The sequence below is a fragment of the Fundulus heteroclitus genome, chromosome 20 (genome assembly GCF_011125445.2).
Source record: "Fundulus heteroclitus isolate FHET01 chromosome 20, MU-UCD_Fhet_4.1, whole genome shotgun sequence".
Taxonomy (NCBI): Eukaryota; Metazoa; Chordata; class Actinopteri; order Cyprinodontiformes; family Fundulidae; genus Fundulus; species Fundulus heteroclitus.
This window is the reverse complement of record NC_046380.1, coordinates 327,593-351,952: the sequence shown is the minus strand read 5'-3', so window position 1 is coordinate 351,952 and position 24,360 is coordinate 327,593. Positions and strand designations below refer to the sequence as shown.

General features: G+C 42.9%; 2 protein-coding genes across 2 annotated transcripts; one reads left to right on the top strand and one right to left on the bottom strand.

Annotated features, from left to right (window-relative positions):
* The first annotated feature begins 1,265 nt into the window (after nucleotides 1-1,265).
* On the top strand, nucleotides 1,266-6,548 carry eif6 (eukaryotic translation initiation factor 6). Its single transcript, XM_012850037.3, has 7 exons — nucleotides 1,266-1,402; nucleotides 1,478-1,636; nucleotides 3,116-3,201; nucleotides 3,271-3,446; nucleotides 4,506-4,682; nucleotides 4,759-4,943; nucleotides 6,180-6,548. Exons 2-7 carry the CDS (start codon nucleotides 1,530-1,532, stop codon nucleotides 6,187-6,189), a joined length of 741 nt encoding a protein of 246 aa, XP_012705491.1. The 5' UTR covers nucleotides 1,266-1,402; nucleotides 1,478-1,529; the 3' UTR covers nucleotides 6,190-6,548.
* A 4,604-nt stretch (nucleotides 6,549-11,152) lies between these two features.
* LOC118567208 (nuclear factor 7, brain-like) lies at nucleotides 11,153-12,821 on the bottom strand. Its single transcript, XM_036151733.1, has 2 exons — nucleotides 12,670-12,821; nucleotides 11,153-12,573 (listed from the first exon to the last, which is right to left on the bottom strand). The coding sequence occupies exon 2, from the start codon at nucleotides 12,554-12,556 to the stop codon at nucleotides 11,177-11,179; it is 1,380 nt and encodes a 459-aa protein (XP_036007626.1). The 5' UTR covers nucleotides 12,557-12,573; nucleotides 12,670-12,821; the 3' UTR covers nucleotides 11,153-11,176.
* Between the last annotated feature and the right edge of the window lie 11,539 nt (nucleotides 12,822-24,360).

The following is a 24,360-nucleotide window of genomic DNA, read 5'->3' as shown; positions in this document are numbered from 1 at the left end:
GTTTCCTGCATCGATCATTTATCCTGATTTATTTCAGATATTTCCCTCATTTCCTAGTTGTTAATTTTTCTCTCCTGTTTGATACCAACAACTGGGTCTCTGGCTCTTCCTCTCAGCCAGTCCAGGCAGATAGACACTCGTTCTGGTTCTGCTTGAGGCTGTTTCCTGTAAACAAAAAGCTGTTCCTCTCTCCTGTTGCTCAAACCTGCTCAGGATAAAGTATCAGCTGGTTTTATTTCACATCATTCTACTAATTGGTCAGAATCTATTGAGAATTTGACTTTATTGTTAGATCATGTCTTTGTGAGAGGGTGCTGATAACAAAGAGCCTAAAGAATCATTTCAACTATTTTATTTATTTATTTTGCTAAGTTGACAGTTTTGACCCAACATTGGATCATCCTTTGACTCTAGGAGCATTTCTGTTACCGAGTCATTATATAGCTTTACAAACAAAACCCTCAAGTAAACGCAAGGTAGTTAAATAAACTACCTTGCGTTCTCCTGGTGCCGTTGAACAACAACAACACAACATATATAGTAATAATATTAATAATAATAATAATGATAAGATATAAAGAAAGCAACAACAATATATAAATTAAAGAAAGCAATTCTTAAGCTAATTTGAATTGTGAATATAAATAAGCAGAAATCAAGAGTAAACTAAAACCATGAATTGGAGAAAAATATTTCAATCTGAACCATTATAAAACAAGTTAAAGAATACCTACACGCTTTATGACGATCATGAGAGCTTTATTTTGAATATAGGAAACAAAAGGTTTATACATAAAATATGGAGTTATATCATCAGAGGAATAATGGAACCATAACAAAATTAACAAAAAGAATTACAATACACTATATAGATATTTTTTAAATACACGTACATGTATGTAGATAGATAGATAGATAGATAGATAGATAGATAGATAGATAGATAGATAGATAGATAGATAGATAGATAGATAGATAGATGTTGTATTTGTGCCGCTAGGGGGCGATAGCAGTCCACATGTAGAAGTTTTAAACTTCTTGTTTTCTTAAGGCTAAACAGATTAAATGTCCGAGTTTGTTATTAAAAGCAGTGATCCTAGTTTAGTGCCTCTGAATGTACATTAATACAAATAAAACATTAAAATCAGCTTAATAACTTATAGGCCTTCTTTTGTAGATCTGTAGTTTTCTGTGAGGACAAACAGACATTATTCCTGACTAGAAGAACAAATTACAACTAAAACAGTTTAATAACGTGCTAAAAATCTTATCTGAGTCATAAAACGTACGTAGGATGACGCATGGTACGTGCTACGTCACTACCCCAAAGCGGAAGTGAACACGTGGGGTTGAAGGAAGGGACCGCCGCCTCGCGTGTTTGGAAGTCGCGAGCCAGCTACAGGTCGGTATTTGCTCTCGGAGCGCGCGAGGCTGTCTGGTAACCCGGTAATAACGTTCATTCCCGGTGCCGTTGAAGGAACGAACCGGTCTGTGTGTCCCGGAGCTGAACGTTCTCCCCCCGCTCCATCATGGCGGTGAGAGCCTCCTTTGAGAAGAACAACGAGATCGGCTGCTTCGCCAAACTCACCAACACCTACTGCCTCGTGGCCATCGGAGGCTCAGAGAACTTCTACAGGTGAGCTCACACCTGTCGCGCACGCGCCTCGGTGCTGAAAACAGGCAAACTTCTGACCACGGCGGGATTCTACCCTGAGTACTGACTGCAAGGCAGCAGCATGGCCCTGAAGGCGCCTCGGTAGTAAACACCTGAGGAATCAGCAGGAAGTGACTGAATGCACCTGTAACACAGGTAGACGGCGCTGACCAATGAGGTGACGGCAGTCCTGCACGGCTGAGCTGGGCTTAATAAAGCCCGTCAGAAAGTCCGGGTTCACATGCAGGAATAAAACCAGAATCAGGTCTTTGAAGCAGAACTGTGGAAAGCAGTCACCTAGACTCACCTGTGTGTTTTTGTGGTATTAATTAATTAAACAATTAAACCAGTGAAAGTAATGGTCTGGTCTAGGCACCCAAAAGTGCTGTGACCTCCATAAAAACAGCAATACCTCCGTTAGAAGACGTGTTCATGGTGAACTTCAGGACACCGGTTGTATTAAATGTTTTTTTTTAAGATGAGATAAGATAAGATAGTCTTTATTGATCTCACAATGGAGAAATTCACTCGTCACATCGGCTCATACAAGAAGGTGCAGAGTAGGGAAGGTGCATTCAGTTTCATAAATACAATGGATCAAAAAGAATACCAAAACATACAAAAAGAAATAGGAATGGGCATATGTCTTATTTACATTCATAGTGGTCTATATATATATATATATATATATATATATATATATATATATATATATGTACGCCTACATACATACGTACCTACATGTATATATGTGCATATACATTTGTACATACATGTGTACTGACTTCAGGTGTTGATAGCAGCAATAGTCACTACATCAGGATTATTTCACGGGTTGTAGTACGGTTTTATCACTAATCTGAAAACATTACCTCTATTAATCATGTTTTTGGGTTTATTTTGAGTTTAACCAACTGGAGAAATAAACGTGAACAACCTGACAATCTGTCAGCTTTTTCAGGCATTTGGTAGAAATGTTTGTTTTCACAGCAGATCTCAGTTCATGCATCAATGGTCGTCTCTAGTCTGGACCTGGTTCTGGTTGGATGCCACACAGACGCTCCTATTGGTCCAGAGGAGCGTGTCAGCAGCTGAGGATTCTGGGTAGCTTCAGAAACGGGTCCAAAAGGTCTGCAGGTGAACCGGACTCAGTGTGGGGTGGATCAGGTGCTGGTGAAGGGTTTTATGGATCAGCGGATCACCAGGACGGTTTATTGACCCGTTTTCATGTTCCGGATCACTGACTGAATCACAGGAACAGGAGTCAGATTAAATCCTTCAGGGTTCACTTTCCTCCCCCAGCTGTGTAGTTTCATCAGTTTCCGTCTCGCTGCAGAACTTTATAGAGGGGCTTCATTTCCTAAAGACACCCAAGAGAAATTTTAACTTTAGTCATTGACCTGTCAAACATGGCGGCGGTCCGCCAGGCCCGGTTCTGATCTCAGCTGTCTGTGTGTGCAGCGTGTTTGAAGGCGAGCTGTCAGAAACCATCCCGGTGGTCCACGCCTCCATCGCCGGCTGCCGGATCATCGGCAGGATGTGTGTCGGTGAGTGGTAGCCTTCCTCGGCTCGTTAGGCTTCCTCTGGTCTGTTAACGAGCTCCTCCTCTTCCTCAGGTAATCGCCACGGCCTCCTGGTCCCCAGCAGCACGACGGACCAGGAGCTGCAGCACATCAGGAACTCGCTGCCAGACGCCGTGAGGATCCAGAGAGTGGAGGAGAGGCTGTCTGCGCTGGGGAACGTCATCGCCTGCAACGACTACGTGGCTCTGGTCCACCCAGACCTGGACAGGGTGAGTCTGGCTCGCTGAGGGAGGAATATATAACATTCACATCACATCACCTCAAGGTTCTTTCCAAAGTCAGACTCCATGAGATCCTCCAGGTTGGTGAGAAAGTTTCCTCTCTAAGGAAACCCAGCAGGTTGCATCAAGTCTCTCCAAGCAGCATTCACTCCTCCTGAAAGAGCGTAGAGCCACAGTGGACAGTCGTCTGCATTGTTGATGGCTTTGCAGCAATCCCTCATACTGAGCATGCATGAAGCGACAGTGGAGAGGAAAACTCCCCTTTAACAGGGAGGAGAACCTCCAGCAGAACCAGAACCAGGCTCAGTGTGAACGCTCATCTGCCTCCACCCACTGGGGCTTAGAGAAGACAGAGCAGAGACACAGAAAGCACAGAAGCTCACATTGACCCAGGAGTACTTTCTATGTTAGAGAAGACAGAGCAGAGACACAGAAAGCACAGAAGCTCACATTGACCCAGGAGTACTTTCTATGGTAGAGAAGACAGAGCAGAGACACAGAAAGCACAGAAGCTCACATTGACCTAGGAGTACTTTCTATGGTAGAGAAGACAGAGCAGAGACACAGAAAGCACAGAAGCTCACATTGACCCAGGAGTACTTTCTATGGTAGATGGTAATAGAGGATGATCTGCCTCCCCTGATGATGTCACAGCTAACAGAACGCCAGACCAGGTGTACCTTCTATGAAGAGAAAAACGACAGAGAAGAAAAAGTTAAAAGCTGAAATAACAACAAATAATGCAGATTGGAGAGCAGTAGGAGAACTCAGCAGAGAGAGAGAAATAGGCCCTGATGTCCTCCAGCAGCCTAAGCCTATAGCAGCATAACTATAGAGGTAGCTCAGGGTAACATGAGCCACTCTGACTAGAAGCGTTGTCACAAAGGAAAGTTTTAAGATTAGTCTTAAAAGTAGACGGGGTGTCTGCCTCACGGACCAAAACTGGGAGTTGGTTCCACAGGAGAGGAGCCTGATAGCTAAAGGTTCTAACCTTAACCCTACTATGAAGAGAGAAGAAACAAATCAGCTTTCTGTGCTCCTTCTTAGGAAACGGAGGAGATCCTGGCGGACACCCTGAAGGTGGAGGTTTTCCGTCAGACGGTGGCCGAACAGGTCCTCATCGGTTCCTACTGCGCCTTCAGTAACCAGGGGGGCCTGGTCCACCCGAAGACGTCCATCGAGGACCAGGACGAGCTGTCGTCTCTGCTGCAGGTTCCTCTGGTGGTGAGTCTCCGCCCCGCCGGACGCTGAGGAGCTGGCCGAGTCCAGAAGGCGGTAAACGTTTGGCTTTGTTGTCCAGGCCGGCACGGTGAACCGGGGCAGCGAGGTGATCGCGGCGGGGATGGTGGTCAACGACTGGTGCGCGTTCTGCGGCCTGGACACGACCAGCACGGAGCTGTCCGTCATCGAGAGCGTGTTCCGGCTGAGTGAGACGGCGCAGGCCTCCGCCATCGCCACCACCATGAGGGACTCTCTGATCGACAGGTGAGGGAGGCTGACGCCGCCGGCCTCAGGCCACAAAGCGACCAAATTATGACCGCGGAGCAAAAGTTTTCACACCCCTTAGAGTTTTTACCATAATCGTTTACAGCGCCTCCACAAGGCCTAAAGACACCGGAGTCTGGCTGTAGTCGGTAAACACGGATCCTGTCGCACCAACAGGAAGCATTGATTGAAAATAATTCTCTAGACAGACTAGATTTCCTTAAAGGGCCGCCGTAGAACAGAACCCAGGAAAACATCTGGTTTCTGCAGTAGGATGGGAACGACGTGTAAATTAGGGGGGGGGTTAGTGTGTAGATCTGTTAGCAGAAGGGTAACTATACAGGGTTTTCTAATTAAAAAAAAAAAAGAAAGAAAAGTCCAAAAACCACAAACTGGTTTAAATCAGAAAGAAATCGAACTTTTGGTGTGTTTCTGGAAAGATACGAGAGATAAGAGGGGGGACTTATGGCAACAGACGCTACTCTGAACTAAAAGTAAAATTTTCTTAATGAGTGTAATTGTCCTTGATTTGAGGCGGTGAATTGGATTATCTGCCAGTGGAATTAGTGATTAACCCTAAAATAAAATAATTAGATATCCTGTACTTGAAATAAGAAGATGGAGATGATAAGTTGTACATGTTTGAAGTGCATAAATCTGATTCCATTGGCAGATAATCTTATTTAACTTCTCAAATCAAGGAAAATATACTCATTTCAAGATATTTTTACTTATAGAACCTTTCTGCTCTGCACGAGGATATTATGAGAAATAGCATCAAATGGCGCCTTAACATCAATAAGGATGAGAATGATGTAGAGAGCAGAATCAGCTTCCATCAAAAAGTCGTGATCTTTAACAAAGCTGAGTGAAATTGTTGATAAAAGTCGTGGTTGTCGAGGTACGGTGGAGCTGGGAGGCAACAAACTTCTCAGGAAGTTTTCATAGTAAAGGTTGGATGCTGGACGGAGGTGAAAGTTGTTGATCTGCAGCAGGATTTTAACCAACAGAATAACAGAAGCCGTGTTCAGAGATGAAGGAACAGCAGCAGAGTTAAGGGAAGAGAGGGTGATGGCGGCTATGAGAGGAACAGCAGGGGGTCAGGCGTAGCAGGAAGGGCTCAAAGTGTCTGAATGATGACATTAAATGTTGAGTTTGGGTAGAAGTGACGCCTCCTGGCTGAAGCTGAGGATCTACAGAACCCAGAGTTTAACGTTGGCCTCTCTCCCTCCTCAGCATGGCGTAGAAGCTGCTGTTTCCTGCCCCGATGAAGCTCCGCCTCCCATTTAAAAGCATCGTCACATTCGGCTGATCGGATGGAGGAATGGTGGCTGAAGAGACGGTTGGAGGCGACCTGTTGAAGCTCTGTGAGCCCAGACCCGTTCAGATCCATTAGTGTGCAGATTTGTGGGCTGCTGGAGTGTTTCTGTCAGCTCTGCACCAGAAAAGATGAATTAAAGCTGAGCATGAAGAAAAGCTCAGCAGGAAAACAGTGTTGATCGCAGCGTCCGTCTGCAGAGGCGCTGTTTCTGTCTGTAGAGAAACTGTTGCTTATGTCTTGATGTCTCTTCTCTCTGTAAAATAAACCTGACGGCTCTCTTTTTATCTGTTTGAGTCTCACTTCTGTTATTTAATGGCTGGAAGAAAACCCAAAGAGCTTTATCACCTGACCCGTTCATGTTTTAGGACAAGTTTCCACATTCAGATGCTGCTTGAACAGTTCAGACGTTTTCCCTTCCAAACTAATGAGGTCACTGGTTGTAAAGTGGTCAAGATTGGAAACATCAAGATTTTATACCAAAGTTTTGGGTTAAAATCTCCCAACTGAGACCTAAGGATGAGCTGACTGGTTCTGAGGTGGAACAATGTTTGGAGTCCAGCTGAAATCGCTCAAATTTATTTTTATTGCACATTTCAGTACAAAGACAACGCAAAGAGCTTTACATGACTGAAATATAGGAAAATTAAAAACTAAAAGCCAGTAGGAATAAAATGTAGAAACAAAATAGAACATAGGAGAATAGAAACTAAAAGCAAATATTACAAACAGCTGGACTACAAACTTAAACTAATGATGTTTCAGTTTAACTAGAACAGTTAAAATCTTAAATGTTTTTAATCTTACTTTAAAGGAACTCAGGTTTTCAGCACTTTTACAGTTTTCTGGGAGTTTGTTCCAGATCAGTGGAGCAAAGGAACTAAATGCTGCTTCTCCATGTCTGGTTCTGGTTCTGGTTCTGCAGAGCAGGCTGGAGCCAGAAGACCTTAGTGGTCTGGAGGGTTGATGCCCTGATAACAAGTCTGTGATGTATTTAGGTGCTAATTCAGGGATTTATAGACTAACAGAAGGATTTTAAAGTCTATTCTCTGAGATCCAGGGAGCCATGGAAGGACTTCAGAACCGGGTCCATGTTCTCTACGTTCTTAGTGGAAGGACTTCAGAACCGGGTCCATGTTCTCTACATTCTTAGTCTTAGTGAGGACTTCAGAACCGGGTCCATGTTCTCTACATTCTTAGTCTTAGTGAGGACTTCAGAACCGGGTCCATGTTCTCTACGTTCTTAGTCTTAGTGAGGACTTCAGAACCGGGTCCATGTTCTCTACGTTCTTAGTCTTAGTGAGGACTTCAGAACCGGGTCCATGTTCTCTACGTTCTTAGTCTTAGTGGAAGGACTTCAGAACCGGGTCCATGTTCTCTACGTTCTTAGTCTTAGTGAGGACTTCAGAACCGGGTCCATGTTCTCTACGTTCTTAGTCTTAGTGAGGACTTCAGAACCGGGTCCATGTTCTCTACGTTCTTAGTCTTAGTGAGAACGTGGGCAGCAGCGTTCTGGATCAGCTGCTGCTGTCTGATCCACTTTTTAGGCAGACCTGTGAAAACACCGCTGCAGTGGTCAGTTCTACTAAAGATAAACGCATTGATTAATTTTTCTAGATCCTGCTTAGACATTAGTCCTTTAATCCTGGAAATGTTCCCCTAGGTGGACCTTAGTGGCGCCGTTGGGTCCAGCTTTGCATCAGAGACAAACTTTCCTCTGCACAGACTGACATGACGCTGTCAAGATGTTGGAGACAATAAATGTTTTATTTGCAGCCAACTGTTTCCCACCTGACATGAAATCAATCAAACTTTATTTAGTGAATGCTTTAGAGAGATTAACACAAAGGAGACATTTAACCACCAAAGATTCACAATAAAATAAAATGTTTAAGAGGCAGAAATGAACAAGTCCTCAGATGATCAGTCAGATCAGATCATCTCCAGGTTCCTGTTTAAAATCACTGACCTTCATCATAAACTGTAAGCCTTTTTATTCACCCCGCGAGTTTGCTTCATTCATTCTGGTCGGTGTTTACGTCGCGGCGAACGCAAACACGCAGGTCGCACAGCGCACGCTCGTAGACCAGATACTGAATGTGGAGCAGAGAAATCCGGACTCTTTAGTTACTGTCCTTGGTGACTTTAACAAAGGAAACCCTACTCATGAACTTCCTAAATATAAACAGTTTATTAAATGTCCGACCAGAAAGGAGAGCATTCTGGATCACTGCTACACCACAGTCAAAGACGCTTATCACGCCATCCCCCGTGCTGCACTGGGCCAGTCTGACCACGTCATGGTTCACCTGATTCCTGCTTACAGGCAGAAACTAAAGCTCTGCAAACCTGTAGTGAAGACATCAAAGATGTGGAGGATCTTCAGGAGTGTTTAGATTCTACTGACTGGGATGTCTTCAGGGCTGCTACCACCAGTCTGGATGAGTTCACAGAGGCTGTGGCATCATATATCAGCTTTTGTGAGGACTGCTGTGTTCCATCACAAACCAGGGTGTGTTACAATAATGACAGACCCTGGTTCACAGCCAAACTCAGAAGGCTAAGGTTGGACAAAGTAATAATAATAATGTAATATCATCTTTATTGTCATTGAAACATACATTACAATGAAATGTGTTCTCTGCTTTTAACCCATCACCCTTGGGGAGCAGTGGGCTTTCATGTGCGGCGCCTGGGGTTAAGGGTCTTGCTCAGGGACCCAGAGTGCAGGCGCTGGGGATCAAACTAGGTACTTGCATCCTTCTCCGAGTGCAAGCGCGCTGCTCTAACCACTCGGCCAACACTCCCCATACACCGAGACACAATTTGGGGTTAAGTACATTGCCCATGGGCACATTGACATGTGGCAAGGGGAAGCTGGAATTGAACCCACAACCTTCTGACTGCCAGACAACTACTTAACCCATCAAGCCACATTCACCCCTTGAAGAGGCCTTCAGAAGTGGGGACAAATGCAGATTCAGAGATGCAAAATACAAGTTTAGTAGGACAGTAACAGACGAAAAACGACTGTACTCTGAGAAGCTGAAAAAAACAGTTTGCAGCCAACGACACTGCTTCCGTCTGGAAAGGTCTCAGGCAGATAACAAATTACAAGCCTAAAACCCCCCACTCCATGAACGATCGACAGTTAGCAAACGACCTGAACAACTTCTACTGTCATTTCGATAGACAAAGGGACAGTGCTGCAATCACCCCCCCCACGACTCCACCCAACAGTTCACCTCCACTTCCTCCCCAGTGACAACTCTTTCCATTCATGAGAGAGATGTTAAAAAACTCTTCAGAAGACGGAACCCCAGAAAAGCTGCTGGACCAGACTCTGTCTCTCCATCCACCTTGAAGCACTGTGCTGATCAGCTGTCTCCAGTGTTCACAGACATTTTTAACACATCACTAACGACATGTCATGCTTCAAAGCCTCCACTATTATCCCTGTTCCCAAGAAGCCAAGGACCACAGGACTTAATGACTTTAGACCCGTCGCTCTGACCTCTGTGGTCATGAAGTCGTTTGAGCGCCTGGTGCTTTCACACCTGAAAGAAATCACAGACCCCCTCCTGGACCCCCTACAGTTTGCCTACAGAGCCAACAGGTCTGCAGACGACGCTGTCAACCTGGCCCTTCACCACATCCTCCAGCACCTGGACTCTGCAGGAACCTACGCCAGGATCCTGTTTGTGGATTTCAGCTCTGCCTTCAACACAATCATCCTAGCTCTGCTTCAGGAGAAGCTCTCCCAGCTGAATGTGCCCGACTCCACCTGCAGGTGGATCACATACTTCCTGTCTGACAGGAAGCAGCAGGTGAAGCTGGGAAAACATGACTCTGACTCACAGCTCATCAGCACTGGTTCCCCCCAGGGCTGTGTTCTGTCTCCTCTGCTCTTCTCCCTGTACACCAACAGCTGCACCTCCAGTCATCAGTCCTTCAAGCTCCTGAAGTTCCTGACGACACCACTCTCATGGGACTCATCTCTGATGGTGACGAGTCCGCCTACAGGTGGGAGGCTGACCATCTGGTGAACTGGTGCAGGGAGAACAACCTGGAGCTCAACGCTGTAAAAACAGTGGAGATGGTTGTGGACTTCAGGAAAAACTCAGCCCCAGCTACCTCCATCACCCTCTGTGACTCCACCATGGACACTGTGGAGTCTTTCTGCTTCCTGGGAACTATCATCTCCCAGGACCTAAAGTGGGAGCTGAACATCAACTCCCTCACCAAGAAAGCCCAGCAGAGGGTGGACTTCCTGAAGAAGGCAGCTGAAGAAATTTAACCTGCCAAGGACAATGATGGTGCAGTTCTACTCCTCCATCATTGAGTCCATCCACACCTCCTCCATCACCATCTGGTACGCTGGTGCCACCGCTAAGGACCAGGGCAGACTGCAGCGTGTCATCAGGTCTGCAGAGAAGGTGATTGGCTGCAATCTTCCATCTCTCCAGGACCTGTACGCCTCCAGGACTCTGAGGCGTGCAGGAAGATTGTGGCTGATCCCTTCACCCCAGTCACAGACTATTTCAGTCACTTCCCTCTGGCAGGAGGCTGCGCTCCATCAGAACCACAACCTCACGCCACAAGAACAGCTTTTCCCATCTGCTACCAGCCTTATGAACAAGGCCAAGAGCCGCCCGTGAATCTGGACACTGTCTCTCTCCCCCGTTCAGGACTTACAAGCTTCTGTGTTATATTGAGGCACAGTTTACTGAGTGTATACAGCTTCCATGTATATATCCTTTTTACTTCTTATTTTACTGTATAAGTCTTGTCTGCACCATCAATACCAAGTCAAATTCCTTGTAAGTGCAAACCTACTTGGCGATTAAACTCGATTCTGATTTCAATCAGATCATCAAGATTTCATCTGGGCTTTGTGTTCTTCATGCTGAGAACATCAGAGCTGCTGTTTGCTCACTGAGATATTCATCGGTAGGATTTTTACTTTACCCCTAGTGTAGAAGTATGCAAACATCTTGTCAGTGAAGGTGTGTGTGAAGGTGTGTATGTTTGAGTTAGTTTCCAGATCAGAGAAGGACAGCTTTCCTCTGTCCCAGTCCAGATTGACTCTGATCCTCTGGAGCTTCTTCTGGACTGAGAGATCCATGGAAGGAGATGGAGGAGAATGTGCTTTGTATTTACATTTAAAGAACTCTAAAATCAACCTTCCAGAGTATAAGAGTCCCTTCCTCTGGACAGACTCTGCTGTCACACCAAGCATCCAGCCTTTACTGTCTCCAACATCAACATCCCAGCTGTGGTTCCCTGAGTTGAAGCCCTCAGAACTCAGGACAGAATACCATCCTGACCCAAACCTCTCTGGATTATCAGGAAGCCGCTGTCTCACTCCTGCTCTCACACTGGTCAGATCATCTGACAGGAGGAGGTATGGATTAGCAGTGTTTGGGTCCAGGATGAGAGGAGTGTAGGAGAACATGTTCTCCATGTTGCTCCAGATGTTGAAGGCCAGGTTGCCCAGATGTTTGGCCTGGTCTATCAGAGCTCCTGAGGGCAGCTGTGGATCCTCCAGCAGGGGGCAGCGCTGGACTCTTTCCACTGCAGCCTTGTAGTTGTGCAGGAATGAGACGTCTTCAGCTCTCAGCTCCTCCTCTGTGGCTCTGACTGTGTCTGAAAGAGCTGCTATCTCTCTGCTCAGAGCCTCCATCTTCTCCTTCATCATCCCACTCTTCTGCTCCTCTTCCTCCCTCAGTGCAGCCAGCCTGGCCTCCTCTTCCTCTGCTAGAAACTGATGAAGCTTCTTAAACTGCTCCTTAATCAGCCTCTCTGTGTGTCGGGCCTGGACCTTCATGTGTTCTGCTGTCAGATCAAACTTCTCTAGAACTTTCTTCCTAAGCTCCAGGTTCTTTTTTAAAGGCTCCAGGGTTTCCTGAAGGTTCTTCTTGTGATCCTCAGCAGCTTCATCCATCGGTCTGAATTTGTGGTTGGTGTGTTTCTCTGAATCTCTGCAGACGAGACACACTGGCTGCTGACAGAAGAGTTTGAGTTTCTCAGAGTGCAGACTGCAGAGATCCTCTGAAGCTCTCTGGTCTCTCTGCTGTAGGAAGGTCTCACACAGGTTCTTCAGAGCCAGATTACAGGGTGGATTAAGCCTTGAAGATCTTCTCTTACAAATGGGACACTCTTGTATTGGTTTCTCTCTCCACCAGGTCTCCAGACACTGCTTACAGAAGCTGTGGCTACATGACAGAAGAACCGGATCCTTAAAGATGTCCTGACAGACCGGACAGCAGAGATCCTCCTCTGATCTGGAAGCCATTTAGTCTCTGAGTGAAGCTGCAAACACAGAAGGTCCAGTCAGTCATGGTTCCCCTCCCTCCTCTACTAACGTCCCTCAAAGTGACTCCGATTGATTTTCTGGGTCCAACTCACCTTCAGGGTTGGAGGTTTCCTCTTTTCTCTCCTGGACTCAAAGGAAGTTGCTGGTTTGGTCTCTATGACAGGAATGAAAAACTGGTTCCAGGCTGTTTCAGGTGTTGTAGGTGAGAGGCGGAGCTTAAACCTGTTAGTCCTGCTGCTTTCTGGCTGAGATATTCTTACTTACAAATGTTTTATTTTCACTTTACTTGCAGCTGAACATGTTCTCCTTCAATTTCAGACATCTGGTAAAAAATAACCTTGTTGTTAACTTGTTCTAAGGTTTTTGTGCAAGTGACAGCAGATATTTTCTGTTTATGAATCCTAAAGACAAACACTGGAGATAGGCACCAGCATCCCCCACAACCCCATGAGGGATTAAGCGGGTCAGAAAATGGATGGATGGATGGATGGAATTCTATAGACTAAATCAGCCTGAGAAAACTCAAGGAAAATAATTTTTTTAAAGAAACTGAATAAAATATTTCAAATGTAGATAATAGTGATAAAGAATGGGAAGAAGTGACCTTATCCTGTCCACAAAGCAAAAGTTTTCACACCCCTTAGAGCCACGGGCTTATTTTTTTTAGTTTACACCGCCTCCTCATGGCGGCATGAGGTTGGTCATCCACTAAAAGACACCGAAGTCCGGCTGTAGTCAAGAACCCCTGACTGCGTGCCTAAACGTTGAGCCCCGCTTTCAGTCCATTTCGGGCGCCATCTGGTGGCTGAGATCATTCAGCACATTCACAAACAGCAATATAGTAATAGTAATATCATCTTTATTGCCATTGAAACATACATTACAACGAAATATGTTCTCTGCTTTTAACCCATCACCCTTGGGGAGCAGTGGGCTGACATGTGTGGCGCCCGGGGAGCAATCTGGGGTTAAGGGTCTTGCTCAGGGACCCAGAGTGCAGGCACTGGGGATCTAACCGGGTACTTGCATCCTTCGCTGATTGCAAGCACATTGCTCTAACCACTCGGCCACGACCGAAATCACCTATGGGCAGTTTTTTTCTTCTTCTTTTTTGAATTTGAATGAATTTTTTTCTGATAGTAATATATGTCAAAGCAAAAACTGGTTTATAATTACCTGCAAACATTTTTATACTATATGTTGATTTTGTTTTTAAGTATGTGATATTTATAACAAATAACTTATTTTTTAGACTTGTTCCATACCAAAGATTGCAAGAAAACTTGAAACTTTACTGAATGCGCATCTTCAAGAAGATGGAGCTCAACAGATGACACCAACTGTCCCCCCAACCCAGTCCAGACAACAGTTAACACCACATCAGACCTCATCACGCTGTACAGTACATCAAGAAAACTAAATCAACTAAAACACGTTCACGAGTGCACATGAAGTGAAGATAATCCATATTTGTGTCAGGGTGGCTAAGCTCATGTTGCATTTTGTTCAGCAATCTCTTCAGAATTTGACGTCTCAGCAGAGTTTCTAAGAATTATAGAAAGTAACATTATTGTTGTTCTGCCTTTTATTAAAAGACAGCAAGAAATTGATGCCGTGAATAAATTACATAAATAAGATATTAAATAAGTTAATAGTTTAAAATTAGTCAGAGGAAATCCATGCTAAAACAGTTAGAAAGGTTTTGGGTTCATATTTAATCAGAGTGAGACATCACACCTTTGTTAGACCAACTTTTCCGCCAGCGTTGAAAAGACTCTTAAAGCTGACGGAAAATTTGTGTATTTTAATTAGGTTCTCCCACTATCTAAAACCCCCCTGGACGTTGTGGCGACATGGCCCAGAACTACTCCCCCAACCCCCCGCTCCCTCCTCCCCCGCATACACCTGTGGACGCGTTAACTAGGGCGCGAGTGATTAAAACTTTACGACGTATCAAGGACACTTGCCTGCTGGACATCGTTCATGGACATTCAAATCTCCAAACAACGACACACACACTACTGATGCTCATTTATCTCATGAACTTAAATGCGACTAGTCTCCAATGTTAACCTTCTGCTTATATGTGTCTCATCATATTTGTGCTTTTCGTGTCGAGGTTTTGATATCTCAAACTGCATCCTGCTAAAAGGATAAAGTGTGATATATGTGTTTTTCCCTCACCCTTCCTAGTGTGGCTCCTATCTTTCCACAGAGTAATGGCAGCGCCATGTGGGCACCGTGTAAGGTGGTGTCCTTGGCAGCAAGGCCTCAGTAAATCATCTCCCCCTGAAATGTTTGTGATGTATAAGACGGTTGTACTGAAACAGTAATTTCCCTCTGGGATTATTGATGTATTTCTGATTCTTTATTCTGATATTTGAATTACGTGAAATAGTGAGTGCTCTCACCTTAAAAAAGATCTGTGACGTATTTTGCTCTGGTAAAATCTGTTTTTTAGCAAGTAAGCAAGAGAAAATGCTCATGATTAAGTTAAATTTGTTCTACACACTTCTGCCTTGGAAAATATTCAAGGAAGTTGTGGGAAACTTTTTTTATTTTGTTCGCTGTCTAGTTGAACATGGTCCCGTGTTGTGAGGACAGCACAATAGTTATCCTAAAGTATAATTTTGGAGAAGTAGAAACAAGTTTTAATTTCCAACGGTAAGTAAAAAAGAAATACAGCCTCCAGGACTCTTTACATTAGGCTAGGTAAGCTAAACCTGTTCAATAACCAAGGTCGAATCCGTCTACTCTTCCCCAACCCTGTCATACCCCACTTGGTTCTCCATTCCCCATTCCCATGGACAATCATCCATCACTTTCATACCTTACAAATCCAGCAGTACCAGTGTGGGGTATCAGAGGGCAGGCCGGGCCCCTTTACCCACCAGAAAACGTCATCCTCTCTAAAGGATGATAAAAACTGATGTGACCCCAGGTGAAATCCCGCTCTCTGCCAATCTGAGCAAGAAGTACCTGTATTAAAACTAGGAGTTACCATTACCAGCTAATATTAAAGGATCTTTAAAGCCAAACAGATCCTGGTTCTTCCTATATCAAAGCAAAAGGTGCATAAACCATAGGTCTTTGTGTGTCTGAAGCAAACAGTTTCCATTCTTTACCATATTGATCAACATGATGCAACATTACAGTGTAGATCTCATAACACAAAAAAAATCTAACATGTGAGTCAGTGGAACAGAGCAGTTAAACAAACAATAACACTATGTGAGAAGAGTCTGATACGTCAAGAATGCAAAGTTAAGAAATCCTTCAGGCAATTCATGGCACAAGGCAGAAATTAATCTAATCGTGCTTAGGGTCTCTGCAGGCAACTCCTCCCATTGAAGAATAAGAAATCAGAGTTCTCTAGCTTGTTCATCCCCAGTCCTTTTCTTGGTTCCTCCTCGCAGGCTGGACGATTGAGCTGGATGGTAATAGGCGTTCAGTTCTGGATTGGGCAATGAGCACGATCGACCAACTAAAATGAAAGGCCTCACATCTGATGGTCGCCTTTTTGGTATAATGGTTGGGGTCCCACACTTATCAAAGCTGCGAACGTCTCCGAAATAGTCAAGTACTTAAACATGGGTTGATGGATTGGCTTGATGGGTTGAGTAGTCGTCTAGCAATCAGAAGGTTGTGGGTTCGATACCAGCAAGATCAATTCCCCTGGGCAAGGCCCTTAACTCCAGATTGCTCCCTGGGCACTGCACATGGCAACCCCCCAAGGGTGATTGGTTAAAAGCAGAGAACAGATTTGATTGTAATGTATGTTTCAATGACAATAACGATGATATTACTAAATTAGGGGGAGGGTAGTTGTGTAGATATGTTAACAGAAGGATAACTGTAGAGTGTTTTAATTTTTAAAAAACAAAAAAAAATACACAAACTGGTTTAAATCAGAAAGAAATCAGATTTTCGGTGTATTTCTAAAAAGAGGTAAGAGGAGGGACTTATGCTAACAAACACTATTCTGTTCACACTTCAAAAAGGAACTAAAAGGAACATTTTCTTGAAATGACTGTAAATGTCCTTGATTTGATAATCTATGCTGGAATCTTATTCCAGCATAGATTATTATGTTTATTGATGGACACTAATTTGCAGGCTTTAAAATTGTGTTTTATTATTGTTAATGCATATATGCCTCATATTTGTTGAATTGTTGTTTGTTAATTATTGAGTAATAATTAAAGGGGCTGGTTTGTAGGATCCATAAATGTATTTTGTTTCTTCGTCACACGGTGTATAGTTGCTGTGGTGGTGCGTAGAGTGTTTGTCTTGAACACATTTGGTAAAGGGGGCTGGTTGCTTCAAGAGGCGTGCTCACCTGTACCAGGTTTTGACAGGAGAGGGGAGTGGGGTAGCCTTCTTTTTTGTTGACCGTTTTGCCTTGCTTTGATAAATTACAGGTCATGTAACACCATACAGTAGTGATGGGTAGTTGAGGCGTCATGAAGCGTTTTGACACGTTGCCAAACTGTATTAATACTGTGTCACTGAATACTGACACCTGCTGGACCTTAAAAATTCCTACATGTAACCTAGTTGACAGAGTTAACTGACACTGATTTGATGACCTCGTATACACAAATTACAATTTAAGTCATTGTATGTTGCATTGCAACATTTTATTTAAATTTAAAATATATTTGATATTTTTAGATACAGTCAAAAAATAATGAGAACCTGTATCATAATGTAATAACCTAATTAAATATGTTGTGAATGAGGATTCTTTTTTTTTACAAATTTTTATTTAAAAAAATAAGTTGTTTCAACGTTTTGAAATTGAGTCTGTTACGCTTGTTTGATATCAAATCTCCAGCTGTAGAAACACCCGCTAACACGGCACAGATGAGGCTGGAGTGCAGAGAAATTGTAAGGAGGGCAGAAGAGGTTTGGATAGATTGTCTTTTGGTGTTTCCAGTATATTATAGGATCTTGGGACCATCAGCTTTGGACTTTTGGTCTGCCTGCCCACTTCGATGTCAATATGTTGCCAAAGAATTTCTAAAAAGAACAAATTAGTATTTTAGTACATGTTTTACAAATGTTTAATGTTTAAAAACATGCCTGAAGTGGGGTCACATAGCTGGCTGGGGCTCATTAGTGCTTCTGATTACAGAAGCACATTCTGACCACAGTCTGCTGATGGCCTCACTGCACTTGGAGGAACTGCGGAACCCGAGTTATTTATAACTGAGGAGGTGCTTTTGTTTAAATAGGAAATGGTTTGTTGAACAAAGGCAACATTTAACCTGCAGAAAATAATAGGAACAGTAAAAAAAGAGTCACTTTGAAATTAATTTCCATTCAGATTGATCAAGTGGAAACCATGAGGAACAGGATGAAACAATAAGGACATTAAAACAGATACCTTATTTTACGATATGAGATCAAAATGGTCCCACACAGCAGAAACCTTATTTTTGGCTTGAGGAAGCTCTATAATTCTTAATGAATTTAATGAACCGCAAAAGATTAAAAAAAAATCCTTTCTTCGTACGTACGTCTTCTTCCGCTTATACGGGGTCGGGTCGCGGGGGCAGCAGCTTCAGTAGGGAGGCCCAGATGTCCCTCTCCCCAGCCACTTGGACCAGCTCCTCAGGAGGAACCCCAAGGCGTTCCCAGGCCAGCCGGGAGACATAGTCCCTCCAGCGTGTCCTGGGTCTTCCCCTGGGCCTCCTCCCGGTGGGACGTGCCCGGAACACCTCACCAGGGAGGCGTCCAGGAGGCATCCTGACCAGATGCCCGAGCCACCTCAACTGGCTCCTCTGGACGTGGAGGAGAAGCGGCTCTACTCTGAGTCCTCCCCGGATGACTGAGCTCCTCACCCTATCTCTAAGGGAGAGCCCAGACACACTACGGAGAAAACTCATTTCAGCCGCTTGTATCCGGGATCTCGTTATTTCGGTCACGACCCAAAGCTTGTGACCATAGATGAGGGTAGGAACGTAGATCGACCGGTAAATCGAGAGCTTCGCCTTTTAGCTCAGCTCTCTCTTCACCACAACGGATTGTGTTTTATAAGGAAATCCTTCCTTATAAAACACAATTTGGAGCGTCTGTCAGTTCGAAACAGTTCCTGTATCGGTCATGTAACTTTACCATAGCGATACCCACATTGACGGGTTTTGCTTTATGAACTCGATGTTGCCAGACCCATAACTACCATACAGATATGTTTCTAACTAAATGTAATCAATGTTGATAGCCGCTGTTTAATAAATCATCCAAGATATAATCCTGGATTCAGTGCACTTCTCTTCTCAAGCTTCTCAATTCTGATGATGATCACCACTTTATTGTTGTCTTTTGTTTATTTTGTGTGTACATAGTTCCTTAGCTTAGCTTCTTTTTATATTCATTTTGCTTAGCAGTTTTAACTTTACTAGCATAATAGAGAGGATTTGTTGAAATATAGTGTTAATTCAGATAAACAGCATTATATAGTGATGTTCTCTGGGTGTTCATTTCATTTCTGTTAATTTCTTGTACTTGAAGAGAAATTGTCACTCATGTATTGTACATGTGTGCAGAATTTGCTGTTAAAAGAATGCTAGTGCTAAAGTCATTCCTTTCAACTATTGTCCTGATATTCACCGGACAATACCTAACAGACAGAGCTATTTACTAAACATTAAATAACTTTAAAACAGTGTGTAATAGCACAACATTAAATGGCACCCGCTGGGTGGGCATTCATCAACACAGTGAACCTGGAGTTTAATCTTTCTTCACCTGCGTTCAGTTTTTCCACAGTCCCTTTTTTCACTTCTAACTGCTGGAGAACTTCTTCAAGGAGACTTTTTCTTCCTGGAAAGAACCGTCACTTTAACTGGAGCAATGCAGTAAATGATCTCTGAGACTTTAGAATGAAAGTTATCTACTAGCTCATCTACTGAGTTGCAGCCCAAGGTTAAAGTAGCAGAGTAAGCTTGAATAAAAGTTTCCTTGGCATTGTCCTTAAAGGTGTGCTTTCTTATGATGTCTGTTTGGCTAAATGAGTCACTTGAAATTATGCTTTCAAGGGTAACAGAAAAGTGATCAGCTAGGGCAACATCAGTTACATTGACATTCAATTATATTATACAGATTGGTCAAAAATGTCCTATATAAGGGAACCAGTTGATTGCTTCAAAGTCCCAACATGCAGCATTCACTCCTGGAGAAGCGTAGAGCCACAGGGAGAGTTGTCTGCATTGTCCATGGGTTTGCAGCAATCCCTCATACTGAGCATGCATGGAGCGACAGCGGAAAGAAAAACTCCCCATTAACGGGAAGGAAAACCTCCAGCAGGACTGGGCTCAGTATGAACGGTCATCTGCCTCGACCGACTGGGGGTTACAGAAGACAGAGCAGAGACACAAGACAGACAAAAAAGCACAGAAGCACACATTGATCCAGTAATCTGTTCTACATTAGATGGTAATAGCGGGTGATCTGTCTTCCCTGGATGATGTCACTGTTAACAGAACGTCAGACCAGGTGTACCTACTATGAAGATAAAAGAGAGAGAGCAAAAAGTTAAAAGCTGAAATGACAACAGTCATTTCAATGCAATGTAATGCAAAACTAGAGAACAGTAGATTGGAGAAGAGTAGTAATCAGAGTGAGAGAAATAGACCCTGATGTCCTACAGCAGCCTAAGCCTATAGCAGCATAACTATAGAGGTAGCTCAGGGTAACATGAGTCACTCTGACTAGAAGCTTTGTCACAAAGGAAAGTTTTAAGATTAGTCTTAAAAGTAGACGGGGTGTGTGCCTCACGGACCAAAACTGGGAGTTGGTTCCACAGGAGAGGAGCCTGATAGCTAAAGGATCTGCCTCCCATTCTACTTTTAGAGACTCTAGGAACCACCAGCAGACCTGCAGTCTGAGAGTGAAGTGCTCTGTTGGGAATATACGGGGTAATCAGAGCTCTGATATATGATGGAGCTTGATTATTAAGGGCTTTATACGTTAGAAGAAGAATTTTAAATTCTATTCTTGATTTAACAGGAAGCCAATGAAGGGAAGCTAAAATAGGAGAAATATGATCCCTCTTGTTGATTTTCATGAGAACTCTTGCTGCAGCATTTTGGATCAGCTGAAGGCTTTGAACTGCATTTTGTGGACTCACTGATAGTAAAGAATTACAATAGTCCAGCCTAGAAGAAACAAATGCATGGCCTAGTTTTTCAGCATCACCCCTGGACAGAATGTTTCCAATTTAGGCGATATTCCTGAGGTGAAAAAAATAAACTCTGGAAACCTGTTTAATATGGGATTTAAATGACATGTCTTGGTTGAAAATAACACCAAGAGTTTTTACTTTATTACCAGAGGCCAAGTTAATGCCATCCAGATTAAGTGATTGATTAAGAAGTTTATTTTTTGAGGACTCTGGTCCAAAGATTGCAACTTCTGTTTTGTCAGAATCTTGGTGCAGGAAATTTAAAGTCATCCAGCTTTTGATGTCATCAAGACATGACTGCAGTTGAAATAATTGATTGGATTCATCAGGATTTATGGATAAATATAGCTGAGTGTCATCAGCATAAAAGTGGAAATTAATCCCATGCTGTCTGATAATTTTGCCAATCGGAAGCATATATATAATGAAGAGAATTGGTCCAAGGACTGAACCCTGTGGTTCTCCACAAGTGACCCTAGAGTTTGAAGAAGATTTATTATTAAGATTTAGCTATAGCCTATAACCTTCAAACTACTGGTCCCACACTCAAAAACTTGATATCACATTGTTTATTGGATGATTCTGCATCAAAAAGGGAATTGGCACACCTTTCGTTTCCCAGCTAGTTTTCGCGCTACATGGCTATAAAGGTTAAACCTTTCTTGTTAAACTCCTCCTACATTTTTTGTGCAATCCACGCAAAACTTTATATATAAGCGTGTCATGGACAAATAAAAAAAGTTAATGCAGCGGATTTTTGAATTTTGACTTTTTCGAAAAAATAATCCTAAAATAAGTGATTGTTAGCTAGCTAGGTCTAAATGTAATTGCTGATTATTCTAAAACCCTAACAGATTTTAACATGTCCTTCATAACCCATACTCCAGATAAAATTTTGCACACGTGTCCCACGTTTGAGGAACGTCTATCACTAGGGGGCGCTGTGATGTCAAGAAATCTAATACGCAAGAATGCCTGATCGGATTTTTACAAAACCTTCTTCATCCCCTTCCAGTCATAGCCCTGAACTAAAGCATTAAATATGGTAATGATTGAAACAAGTGGTCGGGGCCCATTTCCAAAAGTGTGAAAAAACCTTGAAAACTTAAAAAAATTACCAAAAATCAATTTTGTGGTGTAACGATCTTGGATTTTCAGGATGTATTCCTTGAATATGGTGTAACAATTTTCTCACTGCATGTACTGATGTTTTTGAAAGTCCCACACTCTGAATTTTTAAAAGTATGTGAAATGCAGAAATCAATGTATTTTCCACAAATATTGTTCAATCCCAATAAAAATGGCCACTATTTGTAAAGCACATTCAGACTAAACGTGGATTTCAGTTTGGTAAAAATCCAGGCGATTTTGACCTATTTAAAAGACATTGAAATTCACATGTCCAAGACTATAAAGATTAATATTTTTTTTCTCTGAAATGCTTTTTTCAATGAGCGTTTAAAAAAATCACGTAGTTAGATAAAGCACTCTTAATTAAGATTGTAAAGATTCCTCTAACGCTGCCTCACTTACTGAGGACGAGGTAATCATGTTTGGGAGGATGCCAATTATTTTATTTTTAATTGAATCAATTTTATTTATGAAGAATCCCATAAAATCATTACTGCTAAGAGCTAAGGGAATGGATGGATCAACAGAGCCGTGACTGTTTAAGATTGGCAACTGTACTGAAGAGAAATCTCGGATTATTTTTATTCTCCTCAATTATCGAAAAATATGCTGCTCTAACTCTGCGAAGTGTCTTGTTATACAACAATAAACTGTCCCTCCAGATTAGGTAGGATTCCTCTTGGTGCGTAGAGCGCCATTTTCTCTCCAATTTCCTAACATTGTGCTTCAAGGAACACAGCTCTGAATTAAACCAGAGAGCCAGCTTCCTGTGAATAATCACCTTCCTTTTCAGAGGAGCTACATTGTTAACATTGTGACATCCTCATTGCGTTCTGCATTAGACAAAGACATCTGTTTGAGAATGGGAAGAAACAACATTGCTGCTATCCGCAGGGTATTTCTGCAATACTGACGATATTAAGAGGGGGACAGACTCTTTAAAGTTTGATATAGCATTATCCGATAAATTGTGCTTTAAGGAACACAGCTCTGAATTAAACCAGGAAGCCAGCTTCCTGTGAATTATGAACTTCTTTTCCAAGGAAGCTACATTGTCTAATGCAGAATGCAATGAGGAAGTCCCACTGTTAACAAAACACCTATTTGTGAATGGGAAGAAACAACATTGCTGCTATCTGCAGGGTATTTCTGCAATATTGACGATATTAAAAGGGGGACAGACTCTTTAAAGTTTGATGCAGCATTGTCTGATAAAGATCTACTATAATGGAACCCTCTTTTGGGGGTGGAGAACTCAGTCAGATTAAACTCAAATGTTATTAAAAAATTATCCGACGGGACAGGGTTGTGAGGAAATACTGTTAATTCTTCACAATCAATGCCATATGTCAGCACAAGGTCTAAAGTATGAAGCCAAGAGTGCGTCGGTTTATGCACATTTTGAGCAAAACCAATTGAATCTAGAATAGTTTTAAAGGCTACACTAAGGTTATCACATTCTGTGTCAACATGAATGTTAAAATTCCCGACTATAATACCCTTGTCAGTGTTTATCACCAAATCAGATAAGAAGTCTGACAACTGATCCAAAAACTGAGAGTAAGGGCCCGGTGGACGATACAAAACAACAAACAGAAGAGGTTTTATTGCTTTGCAATTTTGATGAGGGAAACTGAGGGTTAAATGTTCAAAAGAACTGTAGTTATTAATTGGCCTGGGACTAATTGATAAATCAGACTGAAAGATGGTTGCTACTCCTTCTCCTCTTCCCGTAGATCTGGGAATGTGGAAATTTGAATAATTGGAGGGAGTTGACTCATTTATACTAATGTAGTCCTCTTGTAGCCAGATTTCTCTGAGACAAACTAAATCTGTTTACCAGAAATCAATTCATTAACTAACAAAGTCTTTGGAGGGAGAGACCTTATATTTAATAGACCACATTTAATTGTTTTATTTTTTGGTTCAAAGTGAGCCGCATTGATTTTTATTTGATTTTTATGATTTGTTCCTTTTAGATCAGTTTTTGATCTTTTAAGTTTTGGTCATGGGAAAGACACCGTCTCAATAGGATAATGGGTGGGTAACGGTACAGAAGCTGCAGAGAGGTGTGTTAAACTATGGCTCTGCTTCCTGGTCTGGACCCTGGGTTGTCAGCATTTAGGAGAACTAATAAATCCGGCCAGATTCCTAGAAAGAAGGGCTGCACCATCCAAAGTGGGATGAATGCCGTCTCTCCGGATCAGACCAGGTTTTCCCCAGAAAGTTCGCCAGTTATCAATGTAGCCCACGTCGTTTTTAGGACACCACCTAGACAACCAGCGGTTGAATGACGACATGCGGCTAAACATGTCATCACTGGTCGGATCAGGCAGAGGACCAGAGAAAATGACGGAGTCCGACATTGTTTTATTAAACTTATACAACAAAGCATCACCAACTTTAGTGACCTCCGATAGGCGTGACCGGGTGTCATTACCGCCAGCATGAATAACAATCTTAC

Excerpts from the sequence above, each read along its gene's own strand:
- LOC118567208 (XM_036151733.1), bottom strand. The coding sequence starts at position 12,556 with ATGGCTTCCAGATCAGAGGAGGATCTCTGCTGTCCGGTCTGTCAGGAC.
- eif6 (XM_012850037.3), top strand. The coding sequence starts at position 1,530 with ATGGCGGTGAGAGCCTCCTTTGAGAAGAACAACGAGATCGGCTGCTTC. Across the intron at positions 1,637-3,115 it reads GGCTCAGAGAACTTCTACAG|CGTGTTTGAAGGCGAGCTGT; the intron begins GTGAGCTCACAC and ends CTGTGTGTGCAG. Across the intron at positions 3,202-3,270 it reads CATCGGCAGGATGTGTGTCG|GTAATCGCCACGGCCTCCTG; the intron begins GTGAGTGGTAGC and ends CCTCTTCCTCAG.